General features: G+C 47.4%; 1 protein-coding gene across 1 annotated transcript in view; it reads left to right on the top strand.

The window, feature by feature from the left end:
* Positions 1 to 23,139, top strand: part of CCT5 (chaperonin containing TCP1 subunit 5) — a 161,989-nt gene that overhangs the window by 103,940 nt on the left and 34,910 nt on the right. The window contains exon 8 of the mRNA XM_044295129.1: positions 6,037 to 6,222. Within this exon, the coding sequence (XP_044151064.1) occupies positions 6,037 to 6,222 (186 nt within the window). The remainder of the gene's footprint in view (positions 1 to 6,036; positions 6,223 to 23,139) is intronic.

Below are 23,139 nucleotides of genomic sequence, written 5' to 3'. Positions count from 1 at the left end.
ACAGCGGTCATATCAAAGGCTTGGGACCGCCCAAATCAGAAATTTTCGGCCACCAAGTGCATGGATACGCTTTCCCCTTTCCCCTCTGACTCAGTGGAAAAGTGGACTTCTTCCCCTAAGGTAGATCCTCCGGTGGCCAGGTTAGCCAAGAACACGGCCCTTCCTGTCCTAGACGGTTCCTCCCTGCAGGATGCGGTGGACAGACGCCTGGATTCACTTTCCAAGTCAATCTTTTCTCTGGCGGACGCTTGGGTTGCCAGAGCCCTTACGGTGTGGTTGCGGCGCCACCACCAGGATCTGACGGAGCAGGATGCCCCTGCAGACACTCTGGATTTTATTCTCCAAATGTCTCAGGCTTCTAAATATCTCTGTGAAGCTTCAATGGATATCGGTTCCCTCTTTGCCCGTATTTTGGCCCTCTCGGTTATTCAGCACAGAGAGTTTTGGTTGAAGGTGTGGGATGCTGATGCTTCTTCCAAGTGTTCCCTCGCTAACCTTCCCTTTGAAGGATCTAGGCTCTTTGGAGCCCAGTTGGACGAATTCATTTCTGCCGCAACGGGGGGCAAGAGTACTCATCTGCCTCAACCCAGATCCAAACGCCCCTTTCGATCTCTGGGTTCAGGGTTCCGGGTCCAGTCCTTTCGTCGCTTCTCCACTGCCAGGACGTCTTCGTCCTCGTCAGCTGGGGGATCCCAGGACTCCCGCAAAAAGCCTTTCTTCAAACCCCAGCCCTCTTGGCGACCACGGGCACAGTCAGCCCGTCCCCCTACTCCCAAGCAGCCCTCCGCATGAAGGGGTGCGCACACCCCTCATGGTGGGGGGGCCGTTTGCTCTCATTTCAACAGGTCTGGAGGGCTCACGTTCAGGACACCTGGGCTCTGGAGATTGTGACGTCCAGTTACAAATTGGAGTTCGCGTCCAGCCTGCCGGAACGTTTTTTCCCGTCTCGCATTCTGGGGGATCCAGCCAGAGCCTCGGACCTCCTTTTTGGCGGTCTCCTCTCTTCTGGACCGGGGTGTCATTTTTCCCGTTCCCCCGGAGGAACAAGGAACAGGTTTTTACTCTGAAGCTTCTGAACAAGTTTCTAAGGGTGCGGAAGTTTCGCATGGAGTCCCTTCGCTCCGTTATTGCTTCTCTGCTTCCGGGGGAATTTCTCGCGTCTGTGGACATTCAAGACGCCTACTTACACGTCCCGATTGCGAAGTCTCACCATCGCTTTCTGCATTTTGCCATCTGGGGTAGTCATTACCAGTTCGTCGCCCTACCTTTTTGGTTGGCGACCGCCCCTCGCGTTTTTACTAAGGTTTTGGCGCCTCTCATGGCGCTTCTTCGCACCAGGGGCATCTTGTTGTTGCCCTACCTGGACGACATCTTGATAAAAGCCCCGTCTCTTTCACAGGCCGATGACAGCGTCCGAATCACCGTTCAATCTCTAGAACGGTTCGGGTGGCTGATCAATCTACCCAAATCCTCTCTGCGCCCTTCCCAGAGACTCTCCTTCCTGGGGATGGTTTTGGACACCTTGAGTTCTCGGGTGTTTCTTCCAGATTCCAAGTCCTCTCAGATTCGGCGGGCGGTGTCGCTCCTACAAGTTCCTTGTCCCACCATTCGGGAGTGCATGCGGGTTCTGGGCCTTATGGTCGCCTCCTTCGAGGCGACTCCGTATGCCCAATTCCACACTCGACCGTTACAGCAGTGGATTCTTGCCCTCTGGGACAAGACCTCTCGGGGTCTGGACGCTCCCGTCCGCCTGTCCCGGCAAGTTCGGTTGTCTCTCCCTTGGTGGCAGGCCTCCCTAAACCTCTCATCAGGGAGGTCCTTCCATCCGTTCTCCTGGACAATAGTCACCACCGATGGCAGCCTCATCGGTTGGGGAAGTGTTCTCCGGAACATCACAGTTCAGGGGGTCTGGTCGACGGAGGAATCCAGTCTACCGATAAACGTTTTGGAACTAAGGGCGATCTTCAACTCCCTCTCCCACTGGACTTCCCTCCTTGCAGCTCGGCCGGTGCGTGTTCAGTCGGACAATGCCACGGTTGTGGCCTATGTCAATCATCAGGGCGGAACGCGCAGTGATGCGGGAGGTGGCGAGGATCCTCCTATGGGCGGAGTCTCATGTTCCAGTGTTGTCGGCGGTGTGCATTCCGGGCGTCAACAACTGGACAGCAGATTTTCTGAGCCGCACCACGGTGGATCCGGGAGAGTGGTCTCTACATCCGGAGGTGTTCGAGGACATCTGCCGCCGATCCGGAAGTGGATTTAATGGCGTCACGGCTAAACAATAAGGTGGCCTCGGCGCGCCTGGTTCTCCGTCATCCGAATGCTAGCGGACGTTCCGTGGCCTCTTCCCGACAGAGGGGATCTTCTATCTCAGGGACCGCTCTTCCAACAGAATTCACGTCAGTTGCGTTTAACGGCGTGGCTATTGAGACCTACATCCTGAGGAAGAGGGGCTTCTCTGATGCAGTGGTGAGAACCATGATCAGAGCTCGGAAACCGGCTTCTTCGCGGATCTATTATCGCACCTGGAGGGCCTATCTAACCTTTTGTGACAAGTCGGGTTTTCCGCCACTTCGTTTCTCTGTTCCGGTGGTGCTGGCCTTTCTACAGTCCGGCCTTGAGGTGGTGCTGTCGCTCAGTTCTTTGAAGGGTCAGGTTTCGGCCTTGGCGGTCTTTTTTCAAAGGTCTATTGCCTTTTTAGGGCCTGTGAGAACCTTCCTGCAGGGGGTGGCGCATTCGGTTCCTCCGTATGTTCCTCCCTTTCCCCCCTGGGATCTTAACTTGGTCCTGCGCGCCCTTCAGGAGGTGCCTTTTGAGCCTCTGAGGGAGGTCTCCCTAGTCTTCCTCACCTGGAAGGTGGTTTTTCTGGTGGCCATTACCTCCATCAGGAGGGTTTCGGAGCTGGCCGCGCTTTCCTGTCAGGAGCCTTTTCTGGTCTTCCACCAGGATAAGGTGGTGCTGCGGCCGGTTCCTTCTTTTTTGCCCAAGGTGGTTTCTCCGTTCCACCTTAACGAGGATCTTGTCCTGCCCTCTTTTTGTCCTTCTCAGGCGAACCCCATGGAACGTGCTCTCCACTCCCTGGACGTCGAGAAGGGGGAGTCACCACCTCCTTTAGTCGTTCGGACTTCCTCTTTGTGATTCCCGAGGGGTCTCGTAAGGGTCTGGCGGCTTCCAAGGTTACTGTGGCGCGGTGGATCCGTTCAGCTATTGCTGCGGCCTATCGCGCTCGTGGTCAGGTCCCCCCGGCGCGGATTACCGCTCACTCCACAAGGGCAGTGGGACCTTACTGGGCCAGACGCAATCGCGCCTCCGCCTCCCAGTTGTGTAAGGCTGCCACTTGGTCGTCTTTGCATACGTTCACAAAGTTTTATCAGTTGCACTCGCTGGCCTCGGCTGATGCTGTCCTTGGACGCAGGGTATTGCAGGCTGTGGTGCCCGATTGACGGCTGGACGTTTCTTCTCCTGGCGGTGTTGGATTTTTTTCCCACCCCATGGACTGCTTTTGGACGTCCCATGGTCTGTCTCCCCCCATGGAATGTACGAGAAAAGGAGATTTTTGTGAAACTCACCTGTAAAATCTTTTGCTCGTCTTTTCCATTGGGGGACTCGGCTCCCGCCCACTTTTTTTGTTTATGCTCAGGGTGTGTTGGTGTGATGGTTTCCATTGTGCTTTTTTTCCGTTCTCCGTTCTTCTCCTATTGCTTTTGCAACGACTGAAGTCCTCCTGGAGGTGTCTGGGGGTATAGCCCGAGGAGGAGGAGCTTCGTTTTCGCATAGTGTCCCTCCTAGTAATACCTCTAAGCTATACCCATGGTCTGTGTCCCCCAATGGAAAAGACGAGAAAAAGATTTTACAGGTGAGTTTCACCAAAATCTTATTTTTTTTTTGCTTTTGCACTCGGTATACGGGTCTCAGTTTTCAGCTGTATATCCACAAGAACACTTGTCTGTCACTGTTACATTTGGGCAGAGAAAACAGAAGAAAAAATGTTTTTTGCCCCTTTAAATGGCACCACAGTCCCTCGGATGGAAATATATATTGTGTAGATCCACTGGTTGGAACGTAACAATCCGTAGATTGAAGTCTCCAAAGTATTTCTTTGTGTGTGTGTATATTTATTAGAAAAAAAACAAGTGCAAGATCCAAGTATGGCAACAGGTGCTTACCCACTGATATAGAATACAAATCTGATGAATCTTGAATGAAAGTGTGTTTTTATTCACCCATAGGATGGCAAAAAGCGACGTTTCGGCTCATACATGAGCCTTTCTCAAGCATTGGTAAAAAGTGAACAACATGCATATAAAGGTGTGTCAATCAAGACAATCAATACATCGACATAATTAATAATTAGAAAAAAAAATGTGTAAAAATATATCCAAATATGTAAAAAAAAAGAATCCATGATCAGTTACAAGTGCTCAAAGTGAATCTAGTACATAATTTGATAAATTACATTCAATATCTAAAATACATAATTGGGCACAACTGTATCACATCCATACATAGCCTATAATTGTGAACATATGTGGGAGGAGGAGACTAATTACTACCTGGAAGAGTGATATGGCCCACGTATACCATTGCGCCGTTCAGCGCGTCCGGAGGTTACCTAAGCGTATGTCCCGATCGCACTACGTCATCCGCATGGAGCATATGCTCCTGATGAAGGGGTCTCTCCTATACCCCGAAACGCATTGAGAAGATACCTTCACCCCTTCCCTGTGGTTCAATAAAGACGATTGGCAAGATGTACGATTGGACTGCTGTCATTCCGTGAGATCTTATAGGCTACCCAGGCGCATGAGATACACATACACACACTTTGGAGACTTCAATTTACGGATTGTTACGTTCCAACCAGTGGATCTACACCAGGAGTGCACAACCTTTTCTGGTTGGGGGCCACATTGTCAGCCTGAACCAATTCCAAGGGCCGAAAGTAAAACTTAAAGGGGTATTACCAACTGAAATAATGTATTTTTGGCATATTGAACATACAGTATATACTATAAATGTCTAATTACCGTTCTAGGACTCCCATCTAATAGGAGATTACATGAAAGATACATGTAAGAAGCCTTAAGACATAGACCTACATGTCTTTTTTACCAGATGTTTGGGGGCCGCACAGAATGGTATCGAGGGCCGCATGTGGCCCCCGGGCCGCAGGTTGTGCACCCCTGATCTACACAATCTCCATCCGATTGACTGTGGCGCCATTTAAAGGGGCAAAAAACATTTTTTTCTTCTGTTTTCTCTGCCTTGACTTCACCCATTAAGGAACCTCCTTGATGGTCGCTTTCCCCTGGCAGCCTATTGGCCCTCTCATACTAAATAAACGCAATCAATTACCCCCATTACTACTTTCACAGGTCATCCCTTTGGTGCCCTGCTAGGTACTCTCGAATTTCTTCCCTTGAAGAATAGAGATTAACCCCCTTCCTTTTTTATTTCCTCTACCACACTGTTGCATTTGGTCAGCCCAGCATCCTATTTATTGATCTGGCAGTAAGTAGACTTTGCTATGCTTCTATCTGCAGGATCCATTCATAGTCTGTCAGGTTTAGTGCAAAAAAATAGGTTTGTTCAGCGCTGTCAAATGATAAATATTACAGAATTCGAGAAGGACCCTTTATAAGCCCCTGTGCACCATCTGGTGAAGTTTAATTTCTACAATGGATCCAACACTGTGTTGTGGTTTGTAACTAGTAACCACAAATCAGATGTTGAATGGGGATTTATTACCTTGATCAAAAGTTAGATAAGTAGAGGAAGTTTTATTTAACCCACAAAACTGTTTTCTATTTGTACTGTAAGCTGCTCAGTTTTGCCCATCACCCTCCCGTGTATGGGAGATTTTAATCAGGTTATGAACCTGTCTCAAGTAGTTCTACTCATTCTCTATGTCACCTAGTTGATAGTGGCTAGGATCTCACACACTCTAATGTACATACATGTTAATCAGTGGGTGTGAATTATTTTTCTAGAATTGATTTTTATCTTCAGTTTCCTAAAATACTGCTACTTTTACAGTTAATTGCGATTGCCACTGGAGGCCGCATTGTACCTCGATTCTGTGAGCTCACTCCTGAGAAACTTGGTTCTGCTGGCATAGTTCGTGAAATTTCTTTTGGAACAACAAAGGATCGAATGCTGATTATAGAGCAATGTAAAAACTCAAGAGCTGTAACGATATTCATTAGAGGTGGGAATAAGATGGTAAGTAGCTCTAGAAATAAGCATACATTTTACCGCTGCTAAAGGAAATGGCTGTTCATAAAACTAGTTGCTTCAGTCAAGTTTTTTTTATTGGAACGGTTTTTATTCATTAGGTTTGTCTAATTTAGCGTAATTTCTAATTCTGCATGAACAGTTTTCAGTCAAATTTGTTTTTACACTTTACAGTTAGGATGGTACTTTAGTCCTGTTACCCTAATGTCACAAATGTAGTATATAATTGGTACCATTCATTACAGGGCTTCTCAACATATTTCTGCTGAGTACTTACAGCCAGGACTTGATAACATTAGTCAATGGAAACCTGTCACGTCAAACTTGGTGCTTTAGCTGAAAACATCATGTTATAGAGCAGGAAGAGCTGAGCAGATTGGCATATCGTTTTATGGGAAAAGATTCAGTAAAACTTGTAATTCATTTAAATTCCTGCTCATTCTGGGCTTAGACGTCGAGGAGGCGGTCCTATCAGTGATTGAACAGATGGCTGTGAATCTCTGTTAGGACAGCCTCCTTGACTTCAAAACACAAAATGAGCAGAAATTCATAAGAACAAAACACAAGTTAGGCCTCATGCACACGACCGTTGTGTGTTTTGCGGTCCGCAAAACACGGATGGCATCTGTGTGCTTTTCGCAAAACGGACAAGAATAGGATAGGTATATATTTTTATTTTATTTTTGGCGGACCATCTAACAGATGCGGACAGCACACAGAATGCTGTCCGCATCTTTTGCGGCCCCATTGAAGTGAATGGGTCCGCATCCAAGGTGCAAATACTGCGGCTCGGATGCGGACCACAACAACGGTCGTGTGCATGAGGCCTTAATCTTTTCCCATAAGCCTATATATCAATCTGCTCAGTACCCCCTGCTCTATAACATACTGCCGCCTGTAGCTTACATTGCCTTTTCATGGTGATAACCCCTCCCCGACCGCCCCAAGTAAATTTATGTTGGTGGTCAGGCATTTAAAAATTGTTTTAAATAGCATGCACCCTGGACTACTGGATGCAATCGACAATAAGATCACATACATTTAACCCCTCAAATTAAGTCAGGAGGAGCTGGAATGTAGTGTGTGGCAGCCTCTGTACTCAGGACTGGTACAGTGCTGCCGCACATCAGTTCCTATGAAATTACTACCTATGGCAGGGCTCCATAGGAACATAGTGTAATTCTCATAAACTCCAGTGCTAATGCATTGGAGTCTGAGAAAAGCAATCTAATGATTGCTTGCTATAGTTCCCCCGGAAACTAATAAGTGTTAAAAAAAAAAAAATCTCGTGCATGGCATTGGGGGACACGTGCTGTATATGCCCAGCTGCCACTAGGAGGCTGACACTAGAAACTAAAAAAAGTGTTGGCTCCACCCAGGTGGGCTATACCCCTCTGCCAGAGCCGAGAGAGATCAGTCTAATTCTAGTGTCCGTAGGAGGCAGACATGACCTGCTATTTTTTCACAGGTCATCCTGCTAATTTCATTTTAATTTTTTTTTATTTTTCTCTGCAGGTTTCGGCCTGCTGCAGGGGTGGCTCCATTGTGTTCCACTTTAGTTGCCCCCCTGCGGGCGCGTACTCGGGTACCTGGCAGCCACCTAGTCCCCACTTGAAACTGCTTCCGCAGTGGAATTCCGGTAGACCCACGGTCCCCGTGTTGGGTCCGCCGAGGGGGTGGTCATTGCTGCGCCTGAAGACGTCAGAAGGTAAGTAAGGATCCGGATCCATTGCCGGGACCCTGTAGTCTTCCCCCCCCCCCCCCCCCCCCCTTCCACCTCTTTCCCCCTCTCCCTGTGGCACTTTTGCTCATCTCCAGGGGGTCATTTTAGGGCCAGCACACCTGACAAGGATGTCCATGTTTTTTCAGGGTTCGGCCCCTTTAAGACGGGCGAGATCCTGGTAATCGGCGCTATTTTCCTCACTTCTGGGGGTCATTTCGGCGCTCTCTTGCCTCTGCCCCTCGGCGCTGCGTTCCTTCCGCCCTGCGGCTTCTTCCGGACACCACCGCGATCGCAGGCGTCCATTTCCGGCAGCACGCTATTAATTTAGGCCCCAGCTTTTCGGCCGACTAGGCCGCAGGTCACGTGGGGCGGAGCTTTCTCTCCGCCCACTCCTAGCTTCCCGTGCTTTCCTCCGTTACCCTCCTCTCACGTGGGTGGAACCCTGGGAGGGTCTCAGCTTCCTCCAACCCTGTATCAGCGCGGGCTTCTGTGGGGGGTGTTCCTTTCTGCCGGCTCCTTCCTCTCCTGCAGTGTCCTGCTCCCGGTCGCCATCTTGCTGGCTCCTGCGATCTGTTTCTTTTGGGACACAGCACCATTGGGTCTGGTAGGCAGCCTTTCTGGCTGATATTTTTTATTTTTATTTTTCTCCTTGCAGGCTGCATCCTAAGCCCTCATGTCTTCTGTTCGGGACCCCACTCCCCCTGCCGCGATTTCTACCCATTAGGGCCGCTTCACACGAGCGGATGCCGTGCGTGGCATCCGCTCCGTGAAAGAGTGCCAAGACCCGCTGCAGACTGCACAGGCACGGAGCAGTAACATGACTGTTAATGTTCCGTGCCTCTCTGTGATCTCTTTACTACGAAATCACAGTGACAACTCAGAGCGGTGCTCAGCGATGTCTGCGGCCATACAAGATCTCATTAAAGCAATCTGAGACTTGCTCCATGTACAGGACAATCCTTCTTCCTCCTCCCAGGAGTCGGTGTCCTTTCGCCGTTCGATACGGTCCCAACTCACGAGGATCTTGACGCACTTCTGGCTAAGGAGTGGCGTCACCCTGATCGGTGCCTTCACCTTACCAAGGCCTCGAATGTCTCTTCCTTTTCTGAGGAATCTGTCAACCTCTGGACGTTTCCTCCTCAGGTTGCTCGCCTGGCGAAAGCTACTACCCTTCCCCTGGTTGACACTGCTTCCTTGTCGGATCCCTCTGACAAACGGGTCGACTCCTTGGCCAAGTCCGTGTTCATGGCAGTGGGTGCCGCCATCCGTCCTGCGTTTGCCGCCTCCTGGGTAGCCAAGGCCTGCATTGTCTGGGCAAAACAGCTTGTCTGTGCCTTACCTCCAGACTCTGTCCAGGTGGAGCTGGCAGTGCTTGCCTCTCAAATTTACCAGGCATCCAAGTTTCTTTGCGATGCCTCTATGGAATCGGCCCGCCGCTCCAGCCGTGCGGCTGCTAACTCTGTGGCCATTCGCCGCACCATCTGGCTTCGTTCTTGGGTGGCGGATTTCGCCTCCAAGAAGGCTCTAATTTCCTTTCCCTTGCTCGGTGGGAAGCTTTTTGGGAAGCGTTTGGAGGAGCTCATCTCTGAGGCCACTCTCTGAGGTAAGAGCTCTCATTTTCCCCAGAATCAGCCTTGCCGCTGTCGCTTCCCTGGGTCGTCCTCTCGTATGCAGTCCTTTCGGGCCCTTCCCACCCGATCTGACAAGAAGTCCACCAGGCCTTCCTTTAAGGCCAAGCCCAAACCCGCTCGTCCCCAGTCCACTAAGCCACCTTCCGTATGACTCTGTTCCGGTCCAGGTGGGGGGGGGGGGGCTGCTCGCCTTTCAGGATATCTGGCAAGCAAGTGTGGAGGACACTTGGGTTCTGGAGGTGGTCTCCTCCGCATACAAGATCGAATTTTCCGGTCTTCCGTCGGGGGCGGTTCTTCCTGACATCCCCCTGCCAGGGCAGACGAGTTTTTTCGGGCCATTCATTGCCTTCACTCTCTCTGGGTCATTGTTCCGGTTCCGGAATCAGAGCGCTTTCAGGGTTTCTATGCGAACCTGTTTACGATTCCCAAGAAGGACTGTTCGCTCTGTCCACGTCCATCACTTCCGCATGGAATCCCTCCGGTCGGTGATCGCCTCCTTGGACATCGACATTCAGGATGCTTATCTACACGTCCCCATTGCCCTCTCCCTTTTAAAAGTTCCTTCGCTTCACGGTAGGTTCTCTTCATTTTCAATTTGTTGCCCTGCCCTTTGGCCTGGCCTCCGCCCCAAGGGTTTTCACCAAGGTGCGAGCGCCTCTCGTGGCCCTTCTCCGTGCCATGGGGGTCGTATTGCTGCCTTACCTGGACGACCTTCTTATCCGGGCTCTGTCATTGGAGGACAACCTGTCCAGCCTACGCATCACCCTCTCGGCTCTTGCCCAATTCGGGTGGCTCATCAATCACTCTTAAGTCCTCTCTTGTCCCATGCCGGAGGATGCCCTTTCTGGGCATGATCTTCGACACTCTCTCCTCGGGCGGGTGTTCCTTCCCCCAGAGAAAATTGCCTCTCTTCAGGCGGGGGTGACTCGGCTCCGCGACCCGTCCTCTCTGACAATCAGGATGTGCATGCGTGTCCTCAGGAGGATGGTGGACCCATTCGAGGCCATTCCCAATTCCATTCCCGGGACCTTCGGTTGTTCATCCTATCCAGGTGGGACAAGTCCCCGGCAGGCCTCGATCGCCGGCTCAGTCTCCCTCCCGAGCTTCGCCAGGATCTCTACTGGTGGCTGAATCCTCGGACGGTGTCCCTGGGCCGGTCCTTCCTTCCCTCCAGTTGGCAGGTGATCACCACGGATGCCAGCCTCTCGGGTTGGGGGGTGGGGCGGTCTTCGAGTCCCTCACTGTCCAGGTTCTTTGGTCTGTTCAAGAGTCCTCCCTGCAGATCAATGTTCTCGAACTCAGAGCGATTTTTTTTATATTTTTTTTCCTGGCACTGTCTCACTTGACCCCACATCTCCGTGGTCTCCCGATCCGGGTTCAGACAGACAATTCCACCGCCGTTGCTTACCTGAACCACCAAGGGGGCACCAGGAGTTTGATGGCCCTACAGGAAGCATCCCGTATCCTGCGGTGGGCGAAGAAGCACGTTCCTGTCCTCTCCACCATACACATCCCCGGGGTCGACAATTGGGCGGCAGACTTTCTCAGTCGTCGACCCGGTCGAATGGTCTCTCCACCCAGAAGTGTTCCTCCAACTTTGTCACCTTTGGGGAACTCCGGACGTGGGTCTCTTTGCGTCGCGCCACAACCGCAGGCTCCCGTGCTATGTCGCGCGGTCCAGGGACCCTCAGGCTCTCGCGGTCGACGCCCTAGTTCTGCCTTGGTCTCAGTTCGACCTTCTGTATCTGTCCTGCCCCGAGTACTCAAGCGTCTCAAGGCGGCCCGTGTTCCGGCGATCCTGGTGGCTCCGGATTGGCCCCACAGAGCGTGGTACGCAGATCTGGTGTTTCTGCTCGCCGACGTTCCGTGGCGACCTCCACTGCGCCACGATCTCCTTTCCCAGGGCCCTCTGTTCCACCTGAATTTACCTCAGCTTCGTTTGACGGCGTGGCTGTTGAGACCGCGGTCCTGAAGTCCCGTGGCCTCTCGGACTCGGTCATCCAGACGATGCTTCACTTTCGCAAACCCCAGTCAGCCCGCATTTACTACCGGACCTGGAGAGCGTATTTTGCCTGGTGCGAATCCGGGCGTTTTCGCCCTCTTCATTTCTCCGTCCCTAACATTCTGGCCTCCTTCAGGCCGGTTTTGAGAAGGGTCTTTGTCTGGCTTCTCTCAGGGGGGCAGATTTCGGCCCTCTCGGTCCTCTTCCAGCGGCCTGTGGCCTTGCGGGCTCAAGTTAGGACTTTTCTCCAGGGTGTTGCTTGCCGAGCCCCTCCCTTTCGCTTTCCTGTGGAGCCGTGGGACCTGAATCTCGTCCTCAACGCCCTTCAGTCATCTCCCTTCGAGCCCTTGGCAGAGATCTCTCTGTCGTTTGTCTCGTTTAAGGTGGTTTTCCTCGTGGCCGTCACCTCTATCCGCTGGGTTTCCGAACTTGCGGCGCTTTCTTGCTGTTCCCCTTTCCTGATGTTCCATGGTTTTGCGCCCGTTCCATCCTTTTCTCCCGAAGGTGGTTTCCTCATTTCATATTAACGAGGAAATCGTCCTTCCTTCTGCCCTAATCCTTCTCACTATAGGGAGAAATCCCTCCATTGCCTGGATGTTGTTCGGGCTCTTCGCCTGTATCTTGCCCTCACGGAATCCTTCCGTTGTTCGGACTATCTTTTCGTAAAGGCTTGCCTGCCTCCAAGGCCACCATTTCTCGCTGGGTTCGGTCGACCGTCAAGGAGGCCTATGTTGCGAAGGGCCGTGTTCCCCCTTCCAGGTTGACCTCACATTTGACTAGGGCAGTTGGGGCTTTCTGGGCGGTGCGTCATCAGGCTTCAGCTTCCCAGGCCTGCAGGGCTGCCACCTGGGTGTCAGTTCACACTTTCTCTAAGTTTACCATATTCATTCCCTGGCTTCTGCTGACGCCAACCTGGGGCGCAAGGTTCTGCAAGCGGCTATGCTTGAGATTGGCGGCATGCTTTTTTCTTCCCTCCCTCGGGGACTGCTTTTGGACGTCCCATGGTGCTGTCCCCCAATGCCATGCACGAGAAAATTGGATTTTTTGGTCTCGCCGTAAAAACCTTTTCTCGTAGTAGGCATTGGGGGGACACAGATCCCACCCTTATGTTTCTTCTTGTTTGAGGTCCCGGCGTTTGCCTATTTGTTTGTCAGGTTTCCCCGGTTGAAGACTTGTTGGCTTTCAGTTTTTTTCTGTTTGGTTCAGGTGTGATGTTCCTACTGCTTTTGTACAGACTGATCTCTCTCGGCTCTGGCAGAGGGGTATAGCCCACCTGGGTGGAGCCAACACCTTTTTTTTTGTTTCTACTGTCAGCCTCCTAGTGGCAGCTAGGCATATACCGGTACCCATGGTGCTGTGTCCCCCAATGCCTACTACCAGAAAAAGATTTTACGGTGAGTACAAAAAAATCAATTTTTTTTTATTTAAATCATGGGCATCGCTGCGTGTGAAAACGCCCGTACTATTAAAATATATTTATCCCATACGGCTAATGGCGAAAAGGAAAAAAAAAGTCAATGGTTGATTCGCCGGTTTTTGGGTTGCTCTACAAAAAATGAGCCCACGGTCAGCTCTGTAAACATAAAAATAAAGAAGTTACGGTTGTCAGAATATGGCAATGCAAAGAAAAGTTTTTTTCCCCCAAAGTTTAAATTTATTTTATTTTGCATTAAAATGGATGAAAAACTATACATATGTAATATCGTTGTAATTGTACTAACCCGGAAGAATAACATTAACAGGTCAACTTTACCTCATAGGAAACTGAAAAAAAAATCCATTAAACAAAAATGGTGTGTAATTGGAAAGTAAATCTTGCAAAAAACAAGCCCTCATGCAGCTGAATTAATAAAAAATAAATAATTATTGTTTTGGGAAGAAACAAAAGAAAATAATGAATCACTCCGTCTTGAAAGGGTCAAAGTCCACACCAAAATATAAAAAAAAGTACCCCTTTAAGCCTCATGCAAACTTCTGTAGAACTCAGTCCGTGAGATACCGGACTGGCATTGCAGTAGCGCACAACGTCATTGGTTGCTATGACGCCATGCGCTTTGTGCTGCCACCACAGTACAGTAATACACTCCTATGGATCTATAAGTGTATTACTGTACAGCAGCGGTGGCACGAAGCCTATAGCAACCAATGACACCATGCGCTCCTGCAATGCCAGTACGGTATTTCACTGTCCATGTGCCACGGACAACGGCATGAGGCTTTATTCTGAAGCCCATACAACACGTAAAAATAAAGCACAAAGGGAGTCAGTTAAGTTTCTAAATAAGATGTGAAATCAGTACAGCAAGAGAGGCCTGACTGTTCAGATAAATACCAACAAAATAAACAATGTAGATGGAGAAAATCAGCCCTTTGCTGGCGCTGTCTTTGAAGAGTGGAATTTTAGTATTCCAATGTGTTTAAAGGGTTTGACTACCTTCTGGTTACTGTTGACCAATGTGTAAGATGATTATATGGCACTTACTAATATAGTCTTTAACATTCGATAAGATATGCCCCCTTGTTTACAATGTCTTTTGTGCTGTCTACACAGAAGTCCTGTCCGTAAAATGGCTGCTGATGTAGGGTCATGTGATGTTTCCTCTAATCAAATACAGTGCACCTGCTTGTTCTGTTGGTAGCTTAGAGCAGGCACAGTCTGTTTTCAATAGGAGAGACATCACGTGGAGGGGATTTGCTTAGTCACATGACCCTCTATCAGCAGCCATCTTACGGACAGGACCTCTGTGTGGGCAAAAGATTTGCCTAACAAGGGGGCATAACTTCTCACATCTAGAAAACAACACAGAATATCAACAGTCTATATTATCAAGTGCCATATAGTCTTCTTACATACACACTAGTCACAAGTAGTCAGAAAGTGGCCACCCCCTTTAACGTAAAGATCTTTTATTGTTGAGACTCAAATTTGTTTCAGTGCTGAACCGATCCTAATCTCAAGTGAACAACTTGAGCCTCATTCACACGTCAGTGCTCAAATCCGTGAGGTGGTCAGTGATGCATCCGTGAAGCTGTCCGTGATTGATCCATGTGTGGTCTGTGTCCGTTTTGTTTGCTGTACCTGTGCCATCTGTGTTTTACTGACCCTGCAAAGCATAAAAAGAATTTTCAAGACTGCTCTTCCTAATGATCCGGGAAACACGGATGGCATCAGTGGCTTTCATGGACCAATAGTCTGTTCACGGATCCATCATGCCCATTATATACTCACAAAATAGAGCATGCATCTGTGCTAAAAACCCACGGACTGTCCTAAAATACTGATGTCTGAATACACATTAAAATTAATGGGAAAGTGTGCTCTGTGGATTATACGTACAGCACATGTCCATGGAACACTGTTAATGAGGCTTTATACGGACCATACTATAGACCTGTGATGGCTAACTTACAGCACGCCAGTTGTGTTTAAAACTACGACTCCCAAGATGTACACTTGCTTGGCTGTTCTCAGAACTTCATAGAAATTAATGGAGCATGCTGGGAGTCATGTTTCACCACAGCTGGAGGAGTGCTGGAGGTTAGCCATCTCTGCTTTAGACCTTAAAAGGCAGTTGGTGGTTAATAAACAGTAAAAACAAAGGTACTTTCACACTATAGTTTTTCTTTTCCATTATTGAGTTCCGCCACAGGGGCTCAATACTGGAAAAGTTTTATCCTAATGCATTCTGAATGGAGAGCATGCAGTTCAGGATGCATCAGTTCAGTCCCTCTTATGTTTTTTGGCCAGAGAGAATACCGCAGCATGCTGCAGTTTTCCCTCAGTCCAAAAATCCTCAACACTTGCCGGAATGCCAGATCCGGCATTAATTTCCATTGAAATGCATTAATGCTGGATCCGGCCCCAAGTGTTCCCGGCAAAACGGATCCGATTTTGCGGTCTGCCATGACAACCAGAAAGACAGATGCATTTGTGAGACTGATCCGGATCCGTCTAAAAAATGCATCTGTTTGCGTCTCGATTGCCTGCTGCAAGTGTGAAAGTACCCTAACATAAAGTTTACACAATGAGAGAGAATATAAAATACTGTATTTTCAGAATTAAGTTTTTACCAAAGTTGTAGCAGAGATGGTCTTGTACCACACTTTTAGGAACTTTTATCAGTTGTTTTACATGGCATAAAAAAGTCTCAAATTATAGTGCATGGCATAATCTACAAGATTTAATTTTTTGCCTCCAGTCTTAAAGAGGACCTTTCATTATGATAAAAAAAAAAACTAAACTAAGTATGCTGACTTGGTGAGCGGCGCCCAGGGATCTCCCTGCTCTTATTATTATCCTTGGGCGCCGTTCCGTTCTCCCGGTATAGGCTCTGGTATCTTCAGATTTTGGGCTCAACCGGGAGGAGCCTGCTCTTGTTCTCCTGGGCGTCTCCTTCTCCCAGGCTGTAGCCAATTGCAGTGCTCAGCTCATAGCCTGAGAGTTTTTTTTTGGGGAGAAGTAGACGCCCAGGAGAACAAGAGCAGGCTCCTCCCGGTTGAGCCGAAAAGATGAAGATACCGGAGCCTATACCGGAAGAACGGAGCAGCGCCCAGGGATTATGGTAAGTGCAGGGAGATCCCTGGACGCCGCTCTCCATGTCGGCATACTAAGTTTAGATTTTTTATTTATTTTTTGTAATGAAAGGTCCTCTTTAACCACCTCCGGACCGCTTAACGCAGATGTGCGGTCCGGAGGTGGCAGCCCTGCGCACGACGACGCATATACGCGTCATCTCGCGAGGGCCGGGATTTCCTGTGAACGCGCGCACACAGGCGCGCGCGCTCACAGGAACGGAAGGTAAGCGAGTGGATCTCCAGCCTGCCAGCGGCGATCCGAATTTTTTAACCCCCAACAGGTATATTAGACGCTGTTTTCATAACGGCGTCTAATATACCTCCTACCTGGTCCTCTGGTGGTCCCTTTTGTTAGGATCGACCACCAGAGGACTCAGGTAGGTCAGTACAGTCGCACCAAACACTACACTACACCACCCCCCACCCCCCCCCCCCCCCGTCACTTATTAACCCCTAATCACCCATGATCACCCCATATAAACTCCCTGATCACCCCCCTGTCATTGATCCCCGCCCTGTCATTGATCACCGCCCTGTCAGGCTCCGTTCAGACGTCCGTATGATTTTTACGGATCCACGGATACATGGATCGGATCCACAAAAAGCATACGGACGTCTGAATGGAGCCTTACAGGGGGGTGATCAATGACAGGCGGGTGATCACCCATATACACTCCCTGATCACCCCCTGTCATTGATCACCCCCGTCATTGATCACCCCCCTGTAAGGCACCATTCAGACGTCCGCATGATTTTTACGGATACATGGATCGGATCCGCAAAACACATGCGGACGTCTGAATGGAGCCTTGCAGGGGGTGATCAATGACAGGCGGGTGATCACCCATATACACTCCCTGATCACCCCCCTGTCATTGATAACCCCCCTGTAAGGCTCCATTCAGACGTCCGCATGCGTTTTGTGGATCCGATCCATGTATCCGTAAAAAATCATGCGGACGTCTGAATGGAGCCTTACAGGGGGGTGATCAGGGAGTCTATATGGGTGATCACCCTCCCTGTCATTGATCACACCCCCCCCCCCCCCCCCTGGTAAGGCTCCATTCAGACATTTTTTTTGGCACAAGTTAGCGGAAATTTTTTGTCTGTTTTTGTTGTTTCTTACAAAGTCTCATATTCTACTAACTTGTGTCAAAAAATAAAATCTCACATGGACGCACCATACCCCTCACGGAATCCAAATAAACATTTTTAGACATTTATATTCCAGACTTCTTCTCACGCTTTAGGGCCCCTAAAAAGCCAGGGCAGTATAAATACCCCACATGTGACCCCATTTCGGAAAGAAGACACCCCAAGGTATTCCGTGAGGGGCATATTGAGTCCATGAAAGATTGAAATTTTTGTCCTAAGTTAGCGGAAAGTGAGACTTTGTGAGAAAAAACTAAAAAAAAATCAATATCCGCTAACTTATGCAAAAAAAAAAAAAATTCTAGGAACTCTCCATGCCCCTCATTGAATACCTTGGGGTGTCTTCTTTCCAAAGTGGAGTCACATGTGGGGTATTTATACTGCCCTGGCTTTTTAGGGGCCCGAAAGTGTGAGAAGAAGTCTGGGATCCAAATGTCTAAAAATGCCCTCCTAAAAGGAATTTGGGCCCCTTTGCGCATCTAGGCTGCAAAAAAGTGTCACACATGTGGTATCGCCGTACTCAGGAGAAGTTGGGGAATGTGTTTTGGGGTGTCATTTTACATATACCCATGCTGGGTGAGAAAAATATCTTGGTCAAATGCCAACTTTGTATAAAAAAATGGGAAAAGTTGTCTTTTGCCAAGATATTTCTCTCATCCCAGCATGGGTATATGTAAAATGACCCCCCAAAACACATTGCCCAACTTCTCCTGAGTACGGCGATACCACATGTGTGACACTTTTTTGCAGCCAAGGTGGGCAAAGGGGCACATATTCCAAAGTGCACCTTTCGGATTTCGCAGGCCATTTTTTACACATTTTGATTGCAAGGTACTTCTTACACATTTGGGCCCCTAAATTGCCAGGGCAGTATAACTACGCCACAAGTGACCCCATTTTGGAAAGAAGACACCCCAAGGTATTCCGTGAGGGGCACGGCGAGTTCCTAGAATTTTTTATTTTTTGTCGAAAGTTAGTGGAATATGAGACTTTGTAAGGAGAAAAAAAAAATCATCATCATTTTCCGCTAACTTGTGACAGAAAAAAAAAGTTCTATGAACTCACTATGCCAATCAGCGAATACCTTAGGGTGTCTACTTTCCGAAATGCGGTCATTTGTGGGGGTTTTCTACTGTTTGGGCATTGTAGAACCTCAGGAATCATGACAGGTGCTCAGAAAGTCAAAGCTGTTTCAAAAAGCGGAAATTCACATTTTTGTACCATGGTTTGTAAATGCTATAACTTTTACCCAAACCAATTTTTTTTTTGCCCAAACATTATTTTTTTTTATCAAAGACATGTAGAACAATAAATTTGGCGAAAAATTTATATATGGATGTCGTTTTTTTTTTGCAAAATTTTACAGCTGAAAGTGAAAAATGTCATTTTTTTGCAAAAAAAATCGTTACATTTTGATAACAAAAAAAAGTAAAAATGTCAGCAGCAATAAAATACCACCAAATGAAAGCTCTATTAGTGAGAAGAAAAGGAGGTAAAATTCATTTGGATGGTAAGTTGCATGACCGAGCGATAAACGGTGAAAGGAGTGTAGTGCCGAAGTGTAAAAAGTGCTCTGGTCATGAAGGGGGTTTCACCTAGCGGGGCTGAAGTGGTTAAAATTATATATATATATATATATATATATATATATATATATATATATATAATCTATCCATATCTCTCTCTATCTATCCATATCTCTCTCTATCTATCCATATCTCTCTCTATCTATCTATATCTCTATCTATCTATATCTCTCTCTATCTATCTATATCTCTCTATTATGTTCTAGTATGTTCCATATTTGAATGCTTTTTTTGGTGTCGGCAGATTCTATGAACAATAGAACTATGTTCCATCTTCTCCTCTCTGAGGTGAAATATAAATTACAAGATATCAAATCTGATACCTTCGGCATCTTGGCCTAAGAACTCCTTGATTTCTCCTCTCAGACCTCATTTCTGCTCTGACAAACCGGATTCTAATCGGAGAAAGGGTTATGGATCTTTTATTTATTTTTTCTCTCCTTCAGAAATGTATTTGAAAGTCTCTTGACTTTCATTCAGATTGGGAGATGGTTGCAGCACAGATTTCATCCCATACAGGTCCTTCTCAAAAAATTAGCATATTGTGATAAAGTTCATTATTTTCTGTAATGTACTGATAAACATTAGACTTATATATATTTTAGATTTATTACACACCAACTGAAGTAGTTCAAGCCTTTTATTGTTTTAATATTGATGATTTTGGCACACAGCTCATAAAAACCCAAATTTCCTATCTAAAAAAATTAGCATATTTCATCCGACCAATAAAAGAAAAGTGTTTTTAATACAAAAAAAAAGTCAACCTTCAAATAATTATGTTCAGTTATGCACTCAATACTTGGTCGGGAATCCTTTTGCAGAAATGACTGCTTCAATGCGGCGTGGCATGGAGGCAATCAACCTGTGGCACTGCTGAGGTGTTATGGAGGCCCAGGATGCTTCGATAGCGGCCTTAAGCTCATCCAGAGTGTTGGGTCTTGCGTCTCTCAACTTTCTCTTCCCAATATCCCACAGATTCTCTATGGGGTTCAGGTCAGGAGAGTTGGCAGGCAAATTGAGCACAGTAATACCATGGTCAGTAAACCATTTACCAGTGGTTTTGGCACTGTGAGCAGGTGCCAGGTCGTGCTGAAAAATGAAATCTTCATCTCCATAAAGCTTTTCAGCAGATGGAAGCATGAAGTGCTCCAAAATCTCCTGATAGCTAGCTGCATTGACCCTGCCCTTGATAAAACACAGTGGACCAACACCAGCAGCTGACATGGCACCCCAGACCATCACTGACTGTGGGTACTTGACACTGGACTTCAGGCATTTTGGCATTTCCCTCTCCCCAGTCTTCCTCCAGACTCTGGCACCTTGATTTCCGAATAACATGCAACAGTCCAGTGCTGCTTCTCTGTAGCCCAGGTCAGGCGCTTCTGCCGCTGTTTCTGGTTCAAAAGTGGCTTGACCTGGGGAATGCGGCACCTGTAGCCCATTTCCTGCACACGCCTGTACACTGTGGCTCTGGATGTTTCTACTCCAGACTCAGTCCACTGCTTCCGCAGGTCCCCCAAGGTCTGGAATCGGTCCTTCTCCACAATCTTCCTCAGGGTCCGGTCACCTCTTCTCGTTGTGCAGCGTTTTCTGCCACACTTTTTCCTTCCCACAGACTTCCCACTGAGGTGCCTTGATACAGCACTCTGGGAACAGCCTATTCGTTCAGAAATTTCTTTCTGTGTCTTACCCTCTTGCTTGAGGGTGTCAATGATGGCCTTCTTGACAGCAGTCAGGTCGGCAGTCTTACCCATGATTGCGGTTTTGAGTAATGAACCAGGCTGGGAGTTTTTAAAAGCCTCAGGAATATTTTGCAGGTGTTTAGAGTTAATTAGTTGATTCAGATGATTAGGTTAATAGCTTGTTTAGAGAACCTTTTTCGTGATATGCTAATTTTTTGAGATAGGAATTTTGGGTTTTCATGAGCTGTATGCCAAAATCATCAATTTTAAAACAATAAAAGGCTTGAACTATTTCAGTTGGTGTGTAATGAATCTAAAATATATGAAAGTCTAATGTTTATTAGTACATTACAGAAAATAATTAATTTTATCACAATATGCTAATTTTTTGAGAAGGACCTGTATAGGTGGAATTTTTTTTTTGTTTATTTTATTTTCCATTCCCTTCATCTGTCTCGTCCCAAAACTGGTGAGGAATACAAGAGACCCTGGTTTATCACCCTGGCAGATCACTACACACCTAGGCCAAGTTGTCTGTACTGTTAAGATGGATTTTTCTGCAACTGTCACGTTGCAGTGCAACACCATAGACTATAATTATAAAAATTGTTGTGTGACATCAAAGTCGTGCAACACATGTTGCAGTGTAGTTGTGCCCTATGCGTCGCGCGACAAATGTCGTCGTGTAGCCCTAGCCTAAAAGTTGCTTTGGTACGGTATTTGGAAAAACAATGAGTAACTTGAATGACCGCAAGAGCTGCACAAGTCAAATCTTGACATGGAATCTGTCTCTCTCAGTTGCAATAAGTGGCGATAACTGGCACGTCAACAAACAAGAGACATTATACAATCGTCCCACATGACTTGAACCAATTTTTGAGATTTCATGTTAAAAATTTAAACATTAAAAAAATAAAAAATGTTGGGGGTTCAGTCCACACAACCCTATGCAGGTGCACATTGCTATGGCGAAATACAGATACAAACGCAAAAACACAAATGCAGTCGCACTCTGCAAACCAGCACTCTGCCCTGCCTCTATGCTGGATGTTGAATGAGGCATTGGTGTACGTTTTGGCCAAAGCGTAATAAGCCACTCGCCACGTCAAGGTCGACTCCATGAGTGGTCCCTAACAGTAGTTCCTACCTGTTATGGGCCATGACAGCCACACAAAGTCCAGGGAGCGCAGGTACAGCGTGCACGCCAAGCACACTCTGCTTTTAACCCTGTCCGGTGCCATTACGGCTTTCATTGGATTCAGGGATGCAAGTGCCAACATGCATGCTGAGCCCAATATATACTTCTCCTGGAGCCAAATGGCTACTGGTAGGTGCTATATAAGCAGACTCAGTTTTATACTGACTTTAAAGCCAGCCTCCAGGGCAGGCTAACTGGTCAGGTGTGCATGACTGCATGGAGATCGCCACGCCTCCAATATATACTACAAAGAAAAAAATTTGGGGGGGTTCAGTCCGCGCAACCCTATGCAGGTGCACTAAAAAATAAAGACTTTAATTTCAATCTGGCTTTTATGCTCTTCCCACATGACAGATTGGAGCTAGGTGTTTGAAAATGTGATAATTTGCTGATCTTAGCAACACTTGCTACTTCATTTGCATAACCTGATGTCCAGAGAGTCTGATTACTAATACTGTGTAATTTATTAACTTTCATAGGAATTTAGAAAACTTTAGAAATGTTAATCAAAATACTTATGTTCTATCGAAGGCCTCTATTTATCAAAAACGGTGATACGCAGGGTGTTGTAGTGGTGAGAGAAAACAATTTCTCCCTTCTGTCCCTTAGGTCTCATGCATGCACTTGACTGTACCATGTTTTGCGCTCCGCAAATCATGGATCTGAAAAACACTGTGTGGAATGAAAGGTCTAGCCCTTATTAGACCAGTCTTTCCCTTGTCAGTGATATGGAAAAGAATAGGACATGTTCTAGGTTCAATTTTTTTTTTTTCTTTTGGAGGACCGCCGGCTCTAGAAGAAGAGCGAAATTTGAACTGTCTGTGCTGTTAATATTAAGAACAGAGCTCAGCTGTGGCCAGAAGAGGCTGCTAAAGCTACTAACTGGAGTCTCACTTATTGTTAATGCTACATGCTGCAAGGAGGATTGCAATGCTGAATACTGCAGCCAGTTAAAGAGAGACTGCTTAAATAAAAATGTACTGTGCTGCAGAAGCTCCTCTCATCTAAAATTAATGTTCCTCACAGAGAATCCAATACGTCATGTTCCTCTAACCACTATGTGATGCACACCTTTGTATACCGCTCCTCAGTTATGCAGCTAATGTGAAACATATATGTTTTAGTATGCACACAATATATTTCTCAATGCTATAGTAGTTCATCCAAAGACAGCCACAGCAGATTTAGCAAAATGGTCAAGGGACATCAACTTGAAAAAGCGACAAAAGCTCCTAAAACTCCAAAGAAACTGTCAGACCCACAAAAACCTTCTCGTTCTTATCAAATGGAGCAAGATAAAGTGCCAAAACAGAAAGAAAAAAGAAACATGGCTTCTAATGCTGCAGAATGGAC

The sequence above is a fragment of the Bufo gargarizans genome, chromosome 5 (assembly GCF_014858855.1).
Source record: "Bufo gargarizans isolate SCDJY-AF-19 chromosome 5, ASM1485885v1, whole genome shotgun sequence".
NCBI lineage: Eukaryota > Metazoa > Chordata > Amphibia > Anura > Bufonidae > Bufo > Bufo gargarizans.
This window is presented reverse-complemented; position numbering and strand designations above follow the sequence as displayed.